Source organism: Nerophis ophidion, linkage group LG13, assembly GCF_033978795.1.
Source record: "Nerophis ophidion isolate RoL-2023_Sa linkage group LG13, RoL_Noph_v1.0, whole genome shotgun sequence".
NCBI lineage: Eukaryota > Metazoa > Chordata > Actinopteri > Syngnathiformes > Syngnathidae > Nerophis > Nerophis ophidion.
Genome location: NC_084623.1, coordinates 16,042,521 through 16,061,287, shown reverse-complemented (window position 1 = coordinate 16,061,287; position 18,767 = coordinate 16,042,521). Strand labels below are relative to the sequence as shown.

The 18,767-nt window shown below is 37.8% G+C and overlaps 1 protein-coding gene across 2 annotated transcripts in view; it reads left to right on the top strand.

Moving 5' to 3' along the window:
• The window catches only part of adarb1b (adenosine deaminase RNA specific B1b), a 346,819-nt gene that overhangs the window by 309,246 nt on the left and 18,806 nt on the right, over window positions 1–18,767 (top strand). For both annotated transcript variants that reach the window (XM_061918461.1, XM_061918460.1), the window contains one exon: window positions 12,838–13,019. In XM_061918461.1, the coding sequence (XP_061774445.1) occupies window positions 12,838–13,019 (182 nt within the window). The remainder of the gene's footprint in view (window positions 1–12,837; window positions 13,020–18,767) is intronic.

Sequence of the window (18,767 nt, the reverse complement as noted above, 5' to 3'; positions counted from 1 at the left end):
CCTCCACCTCATTTAATGTGGTCCGCCCCTTCATTTAATGTGGTCCGCCTCATCATTTAATGTGTCCATCATATGATTTAATGTGGTTTGCCACATCATTTAACGTGGTCCGGCAAATCATTTAACGTGGTCTGCTACATCATTTAACGTGGTCCGCCACGTCATTTAACGTGGTCCGCCACATCATTTAATCTGGTCTGCCACATCATTTAATGTGGTCCGCCACGTCATTTAACGTGGTCCGGCAAATCATTTAACGTGGTCTGCTACATCATTTAACGTGGTCCGCCACGTCATTTAACGTGGTCCGCCACATCATTTAATGTGGTCCGCCACATCATTTAATGTGGTCCGCCACGTCATTTAACGTGGTCCGCCACATCATTTAATGTGGTCTGCCACATCATGCTGTCCGTAACGTCATTTAACTTTGTCCGTAATGTCATTTAACGTGGTCCGCCACATCATTTAATTTGGTTTGTCATGTCTTTTATTGCGGTCCGCCACGTCATTTAACGTGGTCTGCCTCATCATTTAATATGGTCTGTCATGTATATTAATTTGGTTCATCACATCATTCAATGTGGTCCGCCACATCATTTAACGTGGTCTGCCAAATCATTTAACGTGGTCCGCCACGTCATTTAATGTGGTCCGCCACATCATTTAACGTGGTCCGCCACGTCATTTAACGTGGTCCGCCACATCATTTAATGTGGTCTGCCACATCATTTAATGTGGTCCGCCACGTCATTTAACGTGGTCCGCCACATCATTTAATGTGGTCTGCCACATCATTTAATGTGGTCCGCCACGTCATTTAACGTGGTCCGCCACGTCATTTAATGTGGTCCGCAACATCATTTAACATGGTCTGCTACATCATTTACTGTGGTCTGTCACATCATTTACTGTGGTCTGTAATGTCTTTCAATGTGGTCCATCACATCAATTAATGTGGCCTGTCACGTCATTTTATGTGGTCCACAACGTCATTCATTGTGGTTTGTCATGTCTTTTCATGTGGTTCGTCACATCATTTTAATGTGGTCCGTCACATCATTTAATGTGGTTTGTCATGTCTTTTCATGTGGTTTGTCACATCATTTAATGTGGTCCGCCACATCATTTAATGTGGTTTGTCATGTCTTTTCATGTGGTTTGTCACATCATTTAATGTGGTCCGCCACGTAATTTAATGTGGTCCGCCACATCATTTAACGTGGTTTGTCATGTCTTTTCATGTGGTTCATCACATCATTTGACATGGTCCCCCACGTCATTTAATGTGGTCCGCCACATCATTTACTGTGGTCTGTCACATCATTTACTGTGGTCTGTAATGTCTTTCAATGTGGTCCATCACATCAATTTATGTGGCCTGTCACGTCATTTTATGTGGTCCACAACGTCATTCATTGTGGTTTGTCATGTCTTTTCATGTGGTTCGTCACATCATTTTAACGTGGTCCGTCACATCATTTAATATGGTCTGTCATGTATATTAATGTGGTTCATCACATCATTTAATGTGGTTTTTCATGCCTTTTCATGTGGTTCGTCACATCATTTAATATGGTCCCCCACATCATTTAATGCAGTCCCCCACATCATGTAATGCGGTCCGCCAGATCATTTAACGTGGTCCGCCACATCATTTAAAGTGGTCCGCCACGTCATTTAAAGTGGTCCGCAACATCATTTAAAGTGGTCCGCCACATTATTTAAAGTGGTCCGCCACGTCATTTAACGTGGTCCGCCACATTATTTAATGTGGTCCGCCACGTCATTTAACGTGGTCTGCCACGTTTTAAAGTGGTCCGTCACGTCATTTAATGTGGTCCGCCACTCTCATTTATTGTGGTTTGACATGTCTTTTAATGTGGTCGTCACGTCTTTTAATGTGGTCAGTAGCGTAATTTATTGTGGTCAATTATGTCTTTAAATTGGCCCGCCGTGTCATTAATTATGGGACTCCACGTCATTCAGTGTGGTCCGTCACATCATTTAACGTGTTCTTCCACATCATTTATTTTGGCCCGGCATATTATTTATTGTGGTCCACTATATTATTTAATATTGTCAGCCACGTCATTTCATGTGGTCTATCACTTCATTCAAGGTGGTCCTCAACATCATTTATAGTAGTCTGTCACGCCATTTAACATGGCCCACCATATCAGTCATTGTGGTCTGCAACGTAATTTTTTGTAGTCAGTCACATCAATTAATGTGGCCATCAAAGAGCAGCCATAATTGCAATGTATTTTACACACCTGCCTTATAGGATATCCATAAAGTATGAACCAATTTTAAGTGGTTTCAACAGAAATACATATTTATCAGCAATTTTTTCATATTTTATTTACTTGACTCTTCTTCAAGGCGTGTCAGGGATGGCCGAGTTGATGGACGGCCTGTCCTTGGAGTTTATTTGCCACCGATCTCAGGGTCTTTAGTCTCTGTCCGTGTTCAAGGCAGCGGTATGCCAGCCTTGTGATGAAAGGAGGCCGCCTGTTACCAACCAAACAATAAAACTTCTCCATAACTCTTCTCACCAGCTGCCCTCCGCCTCCTTCCTCTCCACCCAGGAGTGGTAGCAACTTGCCTCGGTGCACCAGATGATTGGAGGCTGAGTGCCTGATGAGTTCTGCTGTGTTAATAACCACCGTGTTCGTGTTCTTTGAACAGCACAACTGTTACTTCTTCAGCTCGTCGTAGTAGTTCAGGCTTTTCTCGTGTTTGTCCAAAGTGGACGGACTGAAGTCGGTCGAGGGCAAAAATAAGTTTGTAACACTGTAAGGAGGTCAGGAATACCAGCACTCTGTTTAAAGTGTAACATATGATTCAGAAAGGGTACTATAAAGAAACACACACACACATATATATATATATATATATATATATATATATATATATATATATATATATATATATATATATATATATATATATATATATATATATATATATATATATAAATAAACATAAAATCGGTCATCTGTGACTAAGCTGCCAAAGAGAAGATATATATATATTTATATATGTATATATATATTATATATATATATATATATATATATATATAAATGTTTTGACCTTGGACTTCCTGCTGGTTTAGTAAGTATGAATTGTGTTAGTTATATTGTTAAACTTGGAGAAAAATGTAATTTAAAACATTTGCATGCACGTACAACACTTAAGACCTTCAGTCTATCTGTATGTGGAATTAAGATATGGAATGGATTAAACAAAGAAATCAAACAATATACCAGTATGATCCACTTCAAGAAACTCTTCAAACTTAAAGTGTTTACTTAGTACAAAGAAGAAGAACCGTGATAAAACATTCTGAATTTATTTCATCCATCCATTCTTTCTTCAAAATAATCTTACTTATCTCATCATATGAAATATAATTTACTAAACAAGAAATACAAACAGGGAGCATAGTAAAGTCAAAGTTGCATCAGATAGTTTAGTGTCCCGGAAAAGTTAGTGCTGCAAGGGTTTCTGGGTATTTGTTCTGTTGTGTTTGTGTTGTGTTACGGTGCGTATGTTCTCCCGAAATGTGTTTGTCATTCTTGTTTGGTGTGGGTTCACATTGTGGCGCATATTTGTAACAGTGTTAAAGTGGTTGATACGGCCACCCTCAGTGTGACCTGTATGGCTGTTGACCAAGTATGCGTGGCATTCACTTGTGTGTAAAAAGCTGTAAATATTATGTGATTGGGTCGGCACGCAAAGGCAGTGCCTCTAAGATTTATTGGCGCTCTGTTTTTCTCCCTACGTCGGTGTACTACTCCGTACAGCGGCGTTTTAAAAAGTCATAAATATGACTTTTTAAAACAGATATTACATTTTAAAGCATTTATCGGCCGATATTATCAAACATTTCTACTGTATGCCCTTTAGCTGCATTGTTAGCCACCCTTTTACGATGTGGAATGCATAAAGAAATATAAAAACATCTGTGTTCTTTGGATTGTGATTTTAAGTGCTTGATGTACAGCAGGGGTCACCAACGCGGTGCCCGCGGGCACCAGGTAGCCGGTAAGGACCAGATGAGTCGCCCGCTGGCCAATTATTATTTATTTATTTATTTTTATTGTGATTGCTTAGGGAGTATATTGTGAACAAACTAAGAACAGGAAGTGAACAAAAGTTTAAGCAACTGTTACGTAAAGGAAAAGGAGTAGGATTAAATAAGCTCTGCTTCTTCCTACTCCTTTTCGAACATGTTGAAAAGAGAAACTGGAAATTGTGATCTGTCATGTTGTATTGCGTGCATGCTCGAAATAAACTCAAACTTGAAAACGTTTTTCGTTGCTTGTAGACAAAACGGCACTTGTACTTCAGGTTCAAGGCATTAAACGGAGAAATATCAATCAATCAATCAATCAATGTTTATTTATATAGCCCCAAATCACAAATGTCTCAAAGGACTGCACAAATCATTACGACTACAACATCCTCGGAAGAACCCACAAAAGGGCAAGGAAAACTCACACCCAGTGGGCAGGGAGAATTCACATCCAGTGGGACCCCAGTGACAATGCTGACTATGAGAAACCTTGGAGAGGACCTCAGATGTGGGCAGTACTTCATCCCTGGTCATCGGACCGGACCCCCTCCACAAGGGAGGGGGGGACATAGGAGAAAGAAAAGAAGCGGCAGATCAACTGGTCTAAAAAGGAGGTCTATTTAAAGGCTAGAGTATACAGATGAGTTTTAAGGTGAGACTTAAATGCTTCTACTGAGGTAGCATCTCGAACTGTTACCGGGAGGGCATTCCAGAGTACTGGAGCCCGAACGGAAAACGCTCTATAGCCCGCAGACTTTTTTTGGGCTCTAGGAATCACTAATAAGCCGGAGTCTTTTGAACGCAGATTTCTTGCCGGGACATATGGTACAAAACAATCGGCAAGATAGGCTGGAGCTAGACCGTGTAGTATTTTATACGTAAGTAGTAAAACCTTAAAGTCACATCTTAAGTGCACAGGAAGCCAGTGCAGGTGAGCCAGTACAGGCGTAATGTGATCAAACTTTCTTGTTCTTGTCAAAAGTCTAGCAGCCGCATTTTGTACCAACTGTAATCTTTTAATGCTAGACATGGGGAGACCCGAAAATAATACGTTACAGCAATCGAGACGAGACGTAACAAACGCATGGATAATGATCTCGGCGTCTTTAGTGGACAAAATGGAGCAAATTTTAGCGATATTACGGAGATGAAAGAAGGCCGTTATAGTAACGCTTTTAATGTGTGACTCAAAGGAGAGAGTTGGGTCGAAGATAATACCCAGATTTTTTATACTGCAGATGTTCAACCCGCAGCACCTGCAGGGAATGAACTTGTCCAAAAGATGGCACCATAACACCAACAATAGCAAACCTTTTCAGGGACTGTCTGTGTTTTTGAAAACTATTTGTTGACTACAAAGCATTTTGATGGTTAGCGAAGTAACATCCATATATTAGCCGCACCGTTTTATAGGCCGCAGGTTTCAAAGGTTAGGAAAAAAGTAGTCCGGGAAAAACATTATAGTGAAATCATTATAGGTCTTCTTTAATTGCAAACAGCTTTGCATTGTTTGCCTGTAATGTTTTCATTAATGATGAGCCTTTTTAAAACCATAAGAAGGTAGTGTCATGTTTCATCGCCTGCTTTATTTTCACGGTGGGTCCTTTTCCTTTTGTCCCGCACCGAAAGCACATTTGAATGAGCTACGATGTGGCGAGACAATGACATCGTAATGATTGATCGTAAGTCTGGTTTTACTAGACCGATTTACGCCCTTTGGAAGACACACATGCAGGCGGTGTGAAGTCTGCACCGGCTAATAATACTGTAGACCGTGTTTCTGCAGGCTCTGACTCCTGCGACTTAAACATGGCAGATCAGACGCCCTAAAACTTCCTGCATCTTTTGAAAGTACTTCCTCTTGATCAAATTACAGAACTGTCCGTCCACTAGACCCGCGGTTGGAACAAAATGCTTTTTGCACCTCAGGCTTGAACTTGGGAACTGAAGAAAATGATCTACGATACACGAGGTTAAGGCGAATACATTTCCTTCCTTTTTTCTTTACAGAAAAACTTGGTAATTTTTGTTGTTTATGTTTAATTTCTGAACAAACATGCTAGTAAAAGCTTTAGACCCATTTTAGAGCAATGTGCCATTTGAACAAGGTTACATTTCGGGGGCTTCCGCTTTACAATTAGAACCAAAAAAATGTTTTTTTTTAAACAATAAAGAAGAAATATTATAACTTTTGGTTCAAACGCTGTTTTTTCGGAGATATTTTTTTAGCGGCCCACAGCACAATCGTAACCACTCCAATATCAGGATTCTTGCTTTTTTGAAATTGTGCAGGTATACACCTCTGCAAAAAAAACATTGTTACTTGACAAATAATATAAATAATTATAGAATAGAATAGAATAGAATAGAAAGTACTTTATTGCTCCCTGAGGAAATTCAGCACCACAGTTCGCTCACAATAAACAATAATAATGATAAATAATACTTAACTTATATTATATATATATAATATGTAATATATGAATAATATAAATATATTCTACATTTAAGTGCAGTCAAGGAACATATGCATTATACAGTCTGATGGCTGTCGGTATGAAGGACCTCCTGTCAGCACCACAGTTCGCTCACAATAAACAATAATAATGATAAATAATACATAACATATATTATATTTATAATATGTAATATATGAATAATATAAATGTATTCTACATGTATTCTACATTTAAGTGCAGTCAAGGAACAAATGTATTATACAGTCTGATGGCTGTCGGTATGAAAGACCTCCTATGTCGTTCCGTGTTACATTTTGGGAGTCTGAGCCTTCCACTGAACATGCTCATTCTCTCCTCAAGGTCCGAGTGTAGTGCTCTGCTCAGACAAAACTGTAGGACTGTCATACACACTTGAAACAAACACATCAATATGGGTCTCGCTGAGACCTATATTTCATACACTGCCCGCCCCCAACTAAAATCAACCTCTATGTAGGTCTAACCTAGACCTACATTTCCTAATCGTACATCCTCGGGCAAAAATCAACAGTTGGCAAAAAAACCCCTTCAAAACAATATGTTCGCAAGAAATGCAATTTTTGCCTCTTTCAGCTGTAATTTGACCCCCTTAAAATGCTTCAAAGTGCAAGTTAAAGCTCTACTATGCAAAGCGAAAGCCATTTATCAACAACATCCAGAAACGGCAAGCTGTAATTTGACAGCCTTAACATGCTTCAAAACTCGCCAAATTTTACACACACATCAGGACTGGCGAAAATTGCCATCTATCAAAAAATCAAACCCCAAAAATCCAAATTGCGCTCTGGCGCCACCTAGGAAAAAACACAGACAAAACTGCTTGTAAGGAATGTCGTAGAGACATGGAACAAAAACTTCTATGTAGGTCTGACTTACACCTACATTTCATACACTCACTTTTTCAGCAAAAATCAACAACAATTTGGCAAAAACCCCTTTAAAACAAAATTTTCCTAAAAAATTTATTTTTTGCCAGTGTGTCGATGTTAAGATATTACACCGATTTGGTAAGTCTGTTTGCTAATAGTAGCTACTATCCATCCATCTTCTAACGCTTATCCGGGTTTGGGTCGCGGGGGCAGCAGCCAAATCGATCCCGTCCATCGCTGCTTGCAGCTTTAATTTTACTTGTTTTGGAAAGTATCGACAAGCCGATTTTTCTCATTGTATTGGCAGATAATTTTGCTTAGTTCCAATAAAATACCCCTAATTTTTGTAATAAGGGGCATTTTGTGTTGGAACTTTATTTACCCGGGTAAATGGGAACATTTCTGTTAAAAGTTCCCGCAGTGGACCTAACACGTGATTGGTCGCTTTTACTCCGGGACATGTTGTTTCGTAGTGTACTGAGCCTGTTTGCCAACCTCTTATCTGTCCTTCTGACTGACTTCCCTGTGTCTCTTAGCTGTGTTGTTTAAGGTGGAACTAAAGAAGTGTGCCGTTACAGCTTTGCAGGTCAGGTTTAGCCACGGAAGTCTGCCCTCTGTCACTTTTACATCGGCTATCTTTCGCATGCATGTGGCGCACACAGACAATATTGCATTTTCACTTCATGTAGCCTCGGGTTTGCTGATTGCATATTCCACATTGTGCTCGCTCTACGCTGGTAATTTCACACACCCGCAGTCAGCCCCAAGGTAAAGATGTGAGCGATGAGTCTCGGCGTGCTGACACTTTTTGGGGTTTGATGAATAAATGGAAGGCGGCTGCTTATCAAATTATTGAACACCACGCCAATTAGCTATCCAGTTCTAACGAGTATAAACGGTTGTTCTATTAACCCCCTTCTTAATCCTTTTGTTTACTGCTTTTTAAAGGGACGTCAATCAATAACTACGAAACCTTTTTTTTTTTTTTTTTTTTTTTTTTAAAGGATGAAATACACAAAGGACATCATTCTTTATACACTGCAACAATCCATTTATTTTCTCCAGGACACTTTTTGTTGCACACACACACACACACACACACACACACGTTCCCCTCTGAGTGCGGTGGGAGTGTGATGCTTCACAGAGCATGTCAATGGGAAAATGACTAGGGAGAGATGGCTAATGATACAGCACAAAAATACACAGAAGTTTGGCAAAAAAGAAATTGCATCCCTCAGTAGAATTGGTTTTGGTTTATTGCATTGCCTTGTGGCGCTATACACTAATTTATCTTACATGTATTGCCATCTGTATCTCCTCTCCACTTATTTAACCTCTAATAGGGAACATATATATCTGCCTAACAATAATTTCGTATTTATTATCTGTAATAAGCCCTTTTTGTTCCCGGTTACTTGTATAGGAGGTATGTGAGTTTCCGGATCAAAGCAGCAAATCCGCAAAAAGATCCTGATCTGTTTGCATCATTAGAGGCGAGAGTTGTGGCAGGATAAAACGTGGGTACTTCATCATGACAACGCACCTGCTCGTACTGCCCTGAGCAGCCAACAGTTCCTGCCCGACCGGAACATGCTTATGCCGGAGCAACCTCCCGTCGCAGAGAAAGGCGGGAAAATGCAATAAAAACCAGGAGGATTGTTGCAAACAGGAATAATTGTAGTTTGGATTAGTAAGGAGTGGAATTACTGCCAAAACTCCACAAACACACAAAAATGTTTTTACATACGCCCAACGATTTGAAAGTAAAAAAAAAACTGTTTTCTTTAAGTAAAAAAAAAAAAGATTCGCAATTAAAAAAAAAAAAAGAAATAAAAAATATATTTAAATATATATATATTTTTTCTTCAATTAAGAAACGATTTGCACGTGAAAATAATTTTTTTCTTCAATTAAAAAACGATTCGCAAGTTTAAAATAAAAAATTCTGCAAGGAAAAACATTTTTTGCAAGTAAAAAAATGTTCTGCAAGACACAAAACAATTTGCAAGTAAAAAAAAATATTTTTTTGAAATAAAGATATTCGCAAAGTTAGGTTTTTTTTCAATTAAGAAATGATTTGCCCGTGAAAACATTTTTTTTCTTCAATTAAAAAACGATTTGCGAGTTTAAAAGAAAAAAAATTCTCCTGGGAAAAACATTTTTTGCAAGTAAAGAAAATGTTCTGCCAGAAAAAAAACTATTCGCAGGTAAAAAAAAAAAACTATTTTCTTGAAATAATCAAAATCTTAGCAAATTTAGGAAATATATATTTTCTTCAATTAAGAAACGATTTGCACGTGAAAACAATATTTTTTCTTCAATAAAAAAACGATTCGCAAGTTTAAGATAAAAAATTCTGCAAGGAAAAACATTTTTTGCAAGTAAAAAAATGTTATGCAAGAAACAAAACAATTTGCAAGTAAAAAAAAAACTATTTTTTTAAAATAATAAAAATATTCGCAAATTTAGGAAATATATATATTTTTTTCAATTAAGAAACGATTTGCCCGTGAAAACTATTTTTTTCTTCAATTAAAAAACGTTTCGCAAGTTTAAAAGAAAAAAAATTCTCGTGGGAAAAACATTTTTTGCAAGTAAAGAAAATGTTCTGCAAGAAAAAAAACAATTCGCAGGTAAAAAAAAAGTATTTTCTTGAAATAATAAAAATATTAGCAAATTTAAGAAATGTATCTTTTCTTCAATTAAGAAACGATTTGCAAGTGAAAACTATTTTTTTCTTTAATTAAAAAACGATTCGCAAGTTTAAAAAAAAAATTTGCAAGGAAAAACATTTTTTGCAAGTAAAAAAAATGTTCTGCAAGAAACAAAACAATTCACAAGTAAAAAAAAATATTTTTTTGAAATAATAAAAAAAAATTCAAATTTAGGTAATATATTTTTTTTTCAATTAAGAGACGATTTGCCCGTGAAAACAATTTGTTTTCTTCAATTAAAAAACGATTCGCAAGTTTAAAAGAAAAAAAATTCTCCTAGGAAAATCATTTTTTGCAAATAAAGAAAATATTCTGCAAGAAAAATAACAATTCGCAAGTAAAAAATTGTATTTTCTTCAAATAATAAAAATATTAGCAAATTTAGGAAATATATATTTTCTTCAATTAAGAAACGATTTGCAAGTGAAAACTATTGCTTTCTTTAATTAAAAAACGATTCGCAAGTTTAAAAAAAATTTTGCAAGTAAAAACATTATTTGCAAGTTAAAAAAATGTTCTGCAAGAAACAAAACAATTCACAAGTAAAAAAAACTATTTTCTTGAAATGATAAATATATTCGTATCCATCCATTTTCTACCGCTTATTCCCTTCGGGGTTGCGGGGGGCGCTGGTGCCTATCTCAGCTACAATCGGGCGAAAGGCCGAGTACACCCTGGACAAGTCGCCACCTCATCGCAGTTAGGAAATATATATTTTTTTCAATTAAGAAACGATTTGCAAGTGAAAACTTTTTTTTTTTTTTCAATTAAAAACAATTCACAAGTTTAAAAAAAAAATTCTGGAAGGCAAAATATTTTTTGCAATGCAAGTAAAAAAAATGTTCTGCAAGAAACAAAATCATTCGCAAGTAAAAAAAAAAAAATGTTGTTCTGCAAGAAACAAAACAATTTGCAAGTAAAAAAAAGGATTTTCTTGAAATAATAAAAATATTTGCATATTTCAGAAATACATATTTTCTTCAATTAAGAAAAGTTTTGCAAGTGAAACTATTTTTTTAATTTAAAAAAACGATTCGCAAGTTTAAAAAAAAATAATTCTGCAAAGAAAAAAATTATTGCAAGTTAAAAAAAAATGTTCTGCAAGAAACTAAACAATTCACAAGTAAAAAAAACAATTTTCTTGAAATAATAGAAATATTTACAAATTTAGGAAATATATATTTTCTTCAATCAAGAAATGATTTGCAAGTGAAAACTATTTTTTCTTCGATTAAAAAACGATTCGCAAATTCTGCAAGGAAAAACATTTTTTGCAAGTAAAAAAAAATCTGCAAGGAAAAAACAATTCGCAATTTAAAAAAAAATGTTCTTCAATTAAAAAAAAATGCAAGTGTACTAACAAGTTTTCTGCAAGTAAATAAAAAATTTCTTCCAATAAATAAATAATTCGCAATTTAAAAAAAATATTTTTGAAAGTTAAAAAAAACCACTTGCAAGTTAAAAAAAAAAATCAATTAAGAAACAATTTGCAAGTGAGAAAAATTGTTCTCTTCATTTCAAAAATGATACACAAGTTAAAAAAAGTATGCAAGTAAAAAAAATGATTCACAAGTAAAAAAAAAACAAAAAAAAAACACATTTTCTTCAATTCAAAAAGTTCTATTTTGGTTTCATCTGACCACATGACATTCTCCCCAATCCTCTGCTGTATCATCCATGTATCCATTTTGGTATAAACTCAACTCGTCATGTTTGAAGGAAGAAGAGTTGCATCCCAAGAACACCATACCTACTGTGAAACATGGGGGTGGAAACATCATGCTTTGGGGCTTTTTTTCTGCTAAAGGGGACAGGACGATTGATCCGTGTTAAGGAAAGAATGAATGGGGCCATGTATTGTGAGATTTTGAGCCAAAACCTCCTTCCATCAGTGAGAGCTTTGAATGGTTGACCAAATACTTATTTTCCACCATAATTTACAAATAAATTCTTTAAAATTCCTACAATGTGAATTCCTGGATTTTTTTTCACATTCTGTCTCTCACAGTTGAAGTGTACCTATGATGATGTCAAGTTATCGATGGGAAAATGCATTTTTCGACAATATGATTTGCCTGAGTGGCTAGTAGAGTAAAATGGATTAAAAAGGACAGATTTAAAAAAAAATTCAATTAGAAATAAAGCAATATAATTATTTCATATTTTTTAACTTGGGATTTCCCGCGGGCCGGATTTTAGACGCTGGTGGGCCATAGTTTGGGGACCCCTGGAAATGATGGTATTCAAATCAACATACCGTATTTCCTTGAAATACCGCCTGGTCAAACTCGTGACGTCACGAGTGACACTTCCCCTTTCATCCTTTTCAAAATAAAGGAGGCTGATTTCAATACCGATTAAGAGCTATTCAGTAGGATTTAAAGTCCAAGCTTACATCACACTGAAATTTTTACTGCATGCCTTTGGTAAGTGCCAAAGTGAGAAGAGGTTTTAAAATAATTAGCGCATGCTTACTTTTACCGCATGCCTTTGGTAAGCGCAGGAGTGAGAAGAGGTTTTAAATTAATTAGCGCCCCGGCGGCAATTCAAGGAAATACGCTATGTTAAATTAAGGGAGGTCTCATCAGTCATTTTTCTTCTTTGCTGTTTGAAATGAGGTCACTGAAAACCGTGCAGATGCTTCTTAACTCTGCTTTGTCCTGGCGCAGGTGGAACGTGGTGGGCATCCAGGGCTCCCTGATGAGCTACTTCACCGAGCCCATCTACTTCTCCAGCATCATCCTGGGAAGTCTTTACCACGCCGACCACCTGTCGCGGGCCATGTACCAGCGCATCGCAGACATCGAGGACCTGCCCCAGCAGTTCACGCTCAACAGACCTCTTCTCAGCGGTGAGACACTCCAGCAGCTTTTTCAGCACATCACCTTTGAAACGTTCATACGGCTGCTGTTTTAGTCACTTTACATTCCTGCATTAGTGGTAATCCTGGGCTACTGAAGAAGGGATTTGTTTACCAAAACTGATATTTTAGGTTCCGGGTTCGATCCCCACTTCTGGGATTTTGGAGTTTGTTGCTTTATTTTGTTTTTGCAGCAAACGTTGCAATGTTTTGAAGCTTATTTTTTTTTATTGACTATCAATCTTTTAAGTGTTTCTCGTAACATTGGGGCAGTATAGCTCGTTTGGTAGAGTGGCCGTGTCAGGTTCCAGGTTCGATCCCCACTTCTGGGATTTTGCAGTTTGTTGCTTTATTTTGTTCTTGCAACAAATGTTGCGATGTTTTGAGGCTTATTTTTTTTTAAATGTTTCTCGATTTGTAGAGTGGCCGTGCCAGCAACTTGAGGGTTCCAGGTCCAATTCCCACTTCTGGGATTTTGCAGACTTTTTGTTGCTTTATTTAGTTTTTGCGACAAACCTTGCGATGTTTTGAGGCTTATTTTTTCATTGACTTTATCAATCTTTGAAGTGTTTCTCGCAACTTTGGTGGAGTGGCCGGGCCAGCAACTTAAGTGTTCCAGGTTCGATCCCCACTTCTGGGATTTTGCCGAATTTGTTGCTTTGTTTTGTTTTTGCGGCAAATGTTGCGATGTTTTGATGCTTATTTTTTTCATTGACTTTATCAATCTTTTAAGTGTTTCTCGTAACGTAGAGTGGCCGTGCCAGCAACTTGAGGGTTCCAGGTCCGATCCCCACTTCTGGGATTTTGCAGAGTTTGTTGCTTTATTTTGTTTTTGCGGCAAATGTTCCGATGTTTTGAGGCTTATTTTTTCATTGACTTTATCTATCTTTGAAGTGTTTCTTGTAACGTTGGGGCGGGATAGCTCATTTGGTAGAGTGGGCGTGTCAGGTTCCAGGTTCGATCCCCACTTCTGGGATTTTGCAGAGTTTGTTGCTTTATTTTGTTTTTGCGGCAAACGTTGCGATGTTTTGAGGCTTATTTTTTTCATTGACTTTATCAATCTTTTAAGTGTTTCTCGTAACGTAGAGTGGCCGTGCCAGCAACTTGTGGGTTCCAGGTTCGATCCCCACATCTGGGATTTTGCAGAGTTTGTTGCTTTATTTTGTTTTTGCGGCAAATGTTGCGATGTTTTGAGGCTTGTTTTTTGATTGACTTGATCAATCTTTTAAGTGTTTCTCGTAATGCTCGGTTGGTAGAGTGGCCGGGCCAGGTTCCAGGTTCGATCCCCACTTCTGGGATTTTGCAGAGTTTGTTGCTTTATTTTGTTTTTGCGGCAAATGTTGCGATGTTTTGAGGCTTGTTTTTTTCATTGACTTTATCAATCTTTTAAGTTTTTCTCGTAACGTTGGGGCAGTATAGCTCTGTTGGTAGAGTGGCCGTGTCAGGTTCCTGGTTCGATCCCCACTTTTGGGATTTTGTAGACTTTTTTGTTGCTTTATTTTGTTTTTGCGGCAAACATTGCGATGTTTTGAAGCTTGTTTTTTTCATTGACTTTATCAATCTTTTAAGTGTTTCTCATAACATTGGGGCGGTATAGCTCGTTTGGTAGAGTGGCCGTGTCAGGTTCCAGGTTCAATCCCCACTTGTAGGATTTTGCAGAGTTTGTTGCTTTATTTTGTTTTTGCGGCAAATGTTGCGATGTTTTGAGGCTTATTTTTTTCATTGACTTTATCAATCTTTAAATAAAGTCTGTTGGCAGAGTGGCCGTGTCAGGTTCCAGGTTCCATCCCCAGTTCTGGGATTTTGCAGAGTTTTTTGTTGCTTTATTTTGTTTTTGTGGCAAACGTTGCGATGTTTTGAGACTTATTTTTTTCATTAACTTTATCAATCTTTTAATAAAGTCGGTTGGTAGAGTGGCTGTGTCAAGTTCCAGGTTCGATCCCCACTTCTGGGATTTTGCAGTTTGTTGCTTTATTTTGTTTTTGCGGCAAACGTTGCGATGTTTTGAGGCTTGTTTTTTTCATTGACTTTATCAATCTTTTAAGTGTTTTTCGGCCACTCTACAGCTTGGTTTGTAGAGTGGCCATGCCGGCAACTTGAGGGTTCCAGGTTCGATCCTCACTTCTGGAATTTGCAGACTTTTTTGTTGCTTTATTTTGTTTTTGCGGCAAATGTTGCGATGTTTTGTTTTGAGGCTTATTTTTTTCATTGACTTTATCATTATTTTAAGTGTTTCTTGTAATGCTGGGGAAGTATAGCTCGGTTGGTAGAGTGGGCGTGTCAGGTTCCTGGTTCGAACCCCACTTCTGGGATTTTGCAGTTTGTTGCTTTATTTTGTTTTTGCAGCAAACGTTGCGATGTTTTGAGGCTTATTTTTTTTATTGACTATCAATCTTTTAAGTGTTTCTCGTAACATTGGGGCAGTATAGCTCGTTTGGTAGAGTGGCCGTGTCAGGTTCCAGGTTCGATCCCCACTTCTGGGATTTTGCAGAACTTGTTGCTTTATTTTGTTCTTGCAACAAATGTTGCGATGTTTTGAGGCTTATTTTTTTTAAATGTTTCTCCCAATGTACAGCTCGATTTGTAGAGTGGCCGTGCCAGCAACTTGAGGGTTCCAGGTCGATCCCCACATCTGGGATTTTGCAGACTTTTTTTGTTGCTTTGTTTTGTTTTTGCGGAAAACGTTGCGATGGTTTGAGGCTTATTTTTTTATATTGACTTTATCAATCTTTTAAGTGTTTCTCATAACGTAGAGTGGCCGTGCCAGCAACTTGTGGGTTCCAGGTTCGATCCCCACTTCTGGGATTTTGCCGAATTTGTTGCTTTATTTTGTTTTTGCGGCAAATGTTGCGATGTTTTGAGGCTTATTTTTTCATTGACTTTATCTATCTTTGAAGTGTTTCTCGTAACGTTGGGGCGGGATAGCTCGTTTGGTAGAGTGGGCATGTCAGGTTCCAGGTTCGATCCCCACTTCTGGGATTTTGCAGAGTTTGTTGCTTTATTTTGTTTTTGCGGCAAACGTTGCGATGTTTTGAGGCTTATTTTTTTCATTGACTTTATCAATCTTTTAAGTGTTTCTCGTAACGTAGAGTGGCCGTGCCAGCAACTTGTGGGTTCCAGGTTCGATCCCCACATCTGGGATTTTGCAGAGTTTGTTGCTTTATTTTGTTTTTGCGTCAAATGTTGCGATGGTTTGAGGCTTATTTTTTTCATTGACTTTATCAATCTTTTAAGTGTTTCTCATAACGTAAAGTGGCCGTGCCAGCAACTTGTGGGTTCCAGGTTCGATCCCCACATCTGGGATTTTGCAGAGTTTGTTGCTTTATTTTGTTTTTGCGGCAAATGTTGCGATGTTTTGAGGCTTGTTTTTTGATTGACTTGATCAATCTTTTAAGTGTTTCTCGTAATGCTCGGTTGGTAGAGTGGCCGGTTCCAGGTTCGACCCCCACTTGTGGGATTTTGCAGAGTTTGTTGCTTTATTTTGTTTTTGCGGCAAATGTTGCAATGTTTTGAGGCTTATTTTTTTCATTGACTTTATCAATCTTTTAAGTGTTCCTCGTAACATTGGGGCGGTATAGCTCGTTTGGTAGAGTGGCCGTGTCAGGTTCCAGGTTCGATCCCCACTTTTGGGATTTTGTAGACTTTTTTGTTGCTTTATTTTGTTTTTGCGGCAAACATTGCGATGTTTTGAGGCTTGTTTTTTTCATTGACTTTATCAATCTTTTAAGTGTTCCTCGTAACATTGGGGCAGTATAGCTCGTTTGGTAGAGTGGCCGTGTCAGGTTCCAGGTTCGATCCCCACTTGTAGGATTTTGCAGAGTTTGTTGCTTTATTTTGTTTTTGCGGCAAACGTTGCGATGTTTTGAGGCTTATTTTTTTATTGACTTTATCAATCTTTTAATAAAGTCTGTTGGCAGAGTGGCCGTGTCAGGTTCCAGGTTCGATCCCCACTTCTGGGATTTTGCAGAATTTGTTGCTTTATTTAGTTTTTGCGGCAAATGTTGCGATGTTTTGAGGCTTGTTTTTTGATTGACTTGATCAATCTTTTAAGTGTTTCTCGTAATGCTCGGTTGGTAGAGTGGCCGGGCCAGGTTCCAGGTTCAATCCCCACTTCTGGGATTTTGCAGAGTTTGTTGCTTTATTTTGTTTTTGCTGCAAATGTTGCAATGTTTTGAGGCTTATTTTTTTCATTGACTTTATCAATCTTTTAAGTGTTTCTCGTAACGTTGGGGCAGTATAGCTCTGTTGGTAGAGTGGCCGTGTCAGGTTCCTGGTTCGATCCGCACTTTTGGGATTTTGTAGACTTTTTTGTTGCTTTATTTTGTTTTTGCGGCAAACATCGCGATGTTTTGAGGCTTGTTTTTTTCATTGACTTTATCAATCTTTTAAGTGTTTCTCGTAACATTGGGGCGGTATAGCTCGTTTGGTAGAGTGGCCGTGTCAGGTTCCAGGTTCGATCCCCACTTGTAGGATTTTGCAGAGTTTGTTGCTTTATTTTGTTTTTGCGGCAAATGTTGCGATGTTTTGAGGCTTATTTTTTTTATTGACTTTATCAATCTTTTAATAAAGTCTGTTGGCAGAGTGGCCGTGTCAGGCTCTAGGTTCCATCCCCAGTTCTGGGAATTTGCAGAGTTTTTTGTTACTTTATTTTGTTTTTGCGGCAAACGTTGCGATGTTTTGAGACTTATTTTTTTCATTGACTTTATCAATCTTTTAAGTGTTTCTCGTAACATTGGGGCAGTATAGCTCGTTTGGTAGAGTGGCCGTGTCAGGTTCCAGGTTCAATCCCCACTTCTGGGATTTTGCAGTTTGTTGCTTTATTTTGTTTTTGCGGCAAACGTTGCGATGTTTTGAGGCTTGTTTTTTTCATTGACTTTATCAATCTTTTAAGTGTTTCTCGTAACATTGGGGCAGTATAGCTCGTTTGGTAGAGTGGCCGTGTCAGGTTCCAGGTTCGATCCCCACTTGTAGGATTTTGCAGAGTTTGTTGCTTTATTTTGTTTTTGCGGCAAATGTTGCGATGTTTTGAGGCTTATTTTTTTCATTGACTTTATCAATCTTTTAATAAAGTCTGTTGGCAGAGTGGCCGTGTCAGGCTCTAGGTTCCATCCCCAGTTCTGGGAATTTGCAGAGTTTTTTGTTACTTTATTTTGTTTTTGCGGCAAACGTTGCGATGTTTTGAGACTTATTTTTTTCATTGACTTTATCAATCTTTTAATAAAGTCTGTTGGCAGAGTAGCCGTGTCAGGTTCCAGGTTCAATCCCCACTTCTGGGATTTTGCAGTTTGTTGCTTTATTTTGTTTTTGCGGCAAACGTTGCGCTGTTTTGAGGCTTGTTTTTTTCATTGACTTTATCAATCTTTTAAGTGTTTCTCGCAACGTTGGGGCGGTACGGCTCAGTTTGTAGAGTGGCCATGCCGGCAACTTGAGGGTTCCAGGTTCGATCCTCATTTCTGGAATTTGCAGACTTTTTTGTTGCTTTATTTAGTTTTTGCGGCAAACGTTGCGATGTTTTGAGGCTTATTTTTTTCATTGACTTTATCATTATTTTAAGTGTTTCTTGTAATTCTGGGGAAGTATAGCTCGGTTGCTAGAGTGGCCAGCCAGCAACTTGAGGGTTCCAGGTTCGATCCCCACCTCTGGGATTTTGCAGACCTTTTTGTTACTCTATTTTGTTTTTGCGGCAAACGTTGCAATGTTTCATGCTTTTTTTTTTCATTGACTTTATCAATCTTTTAA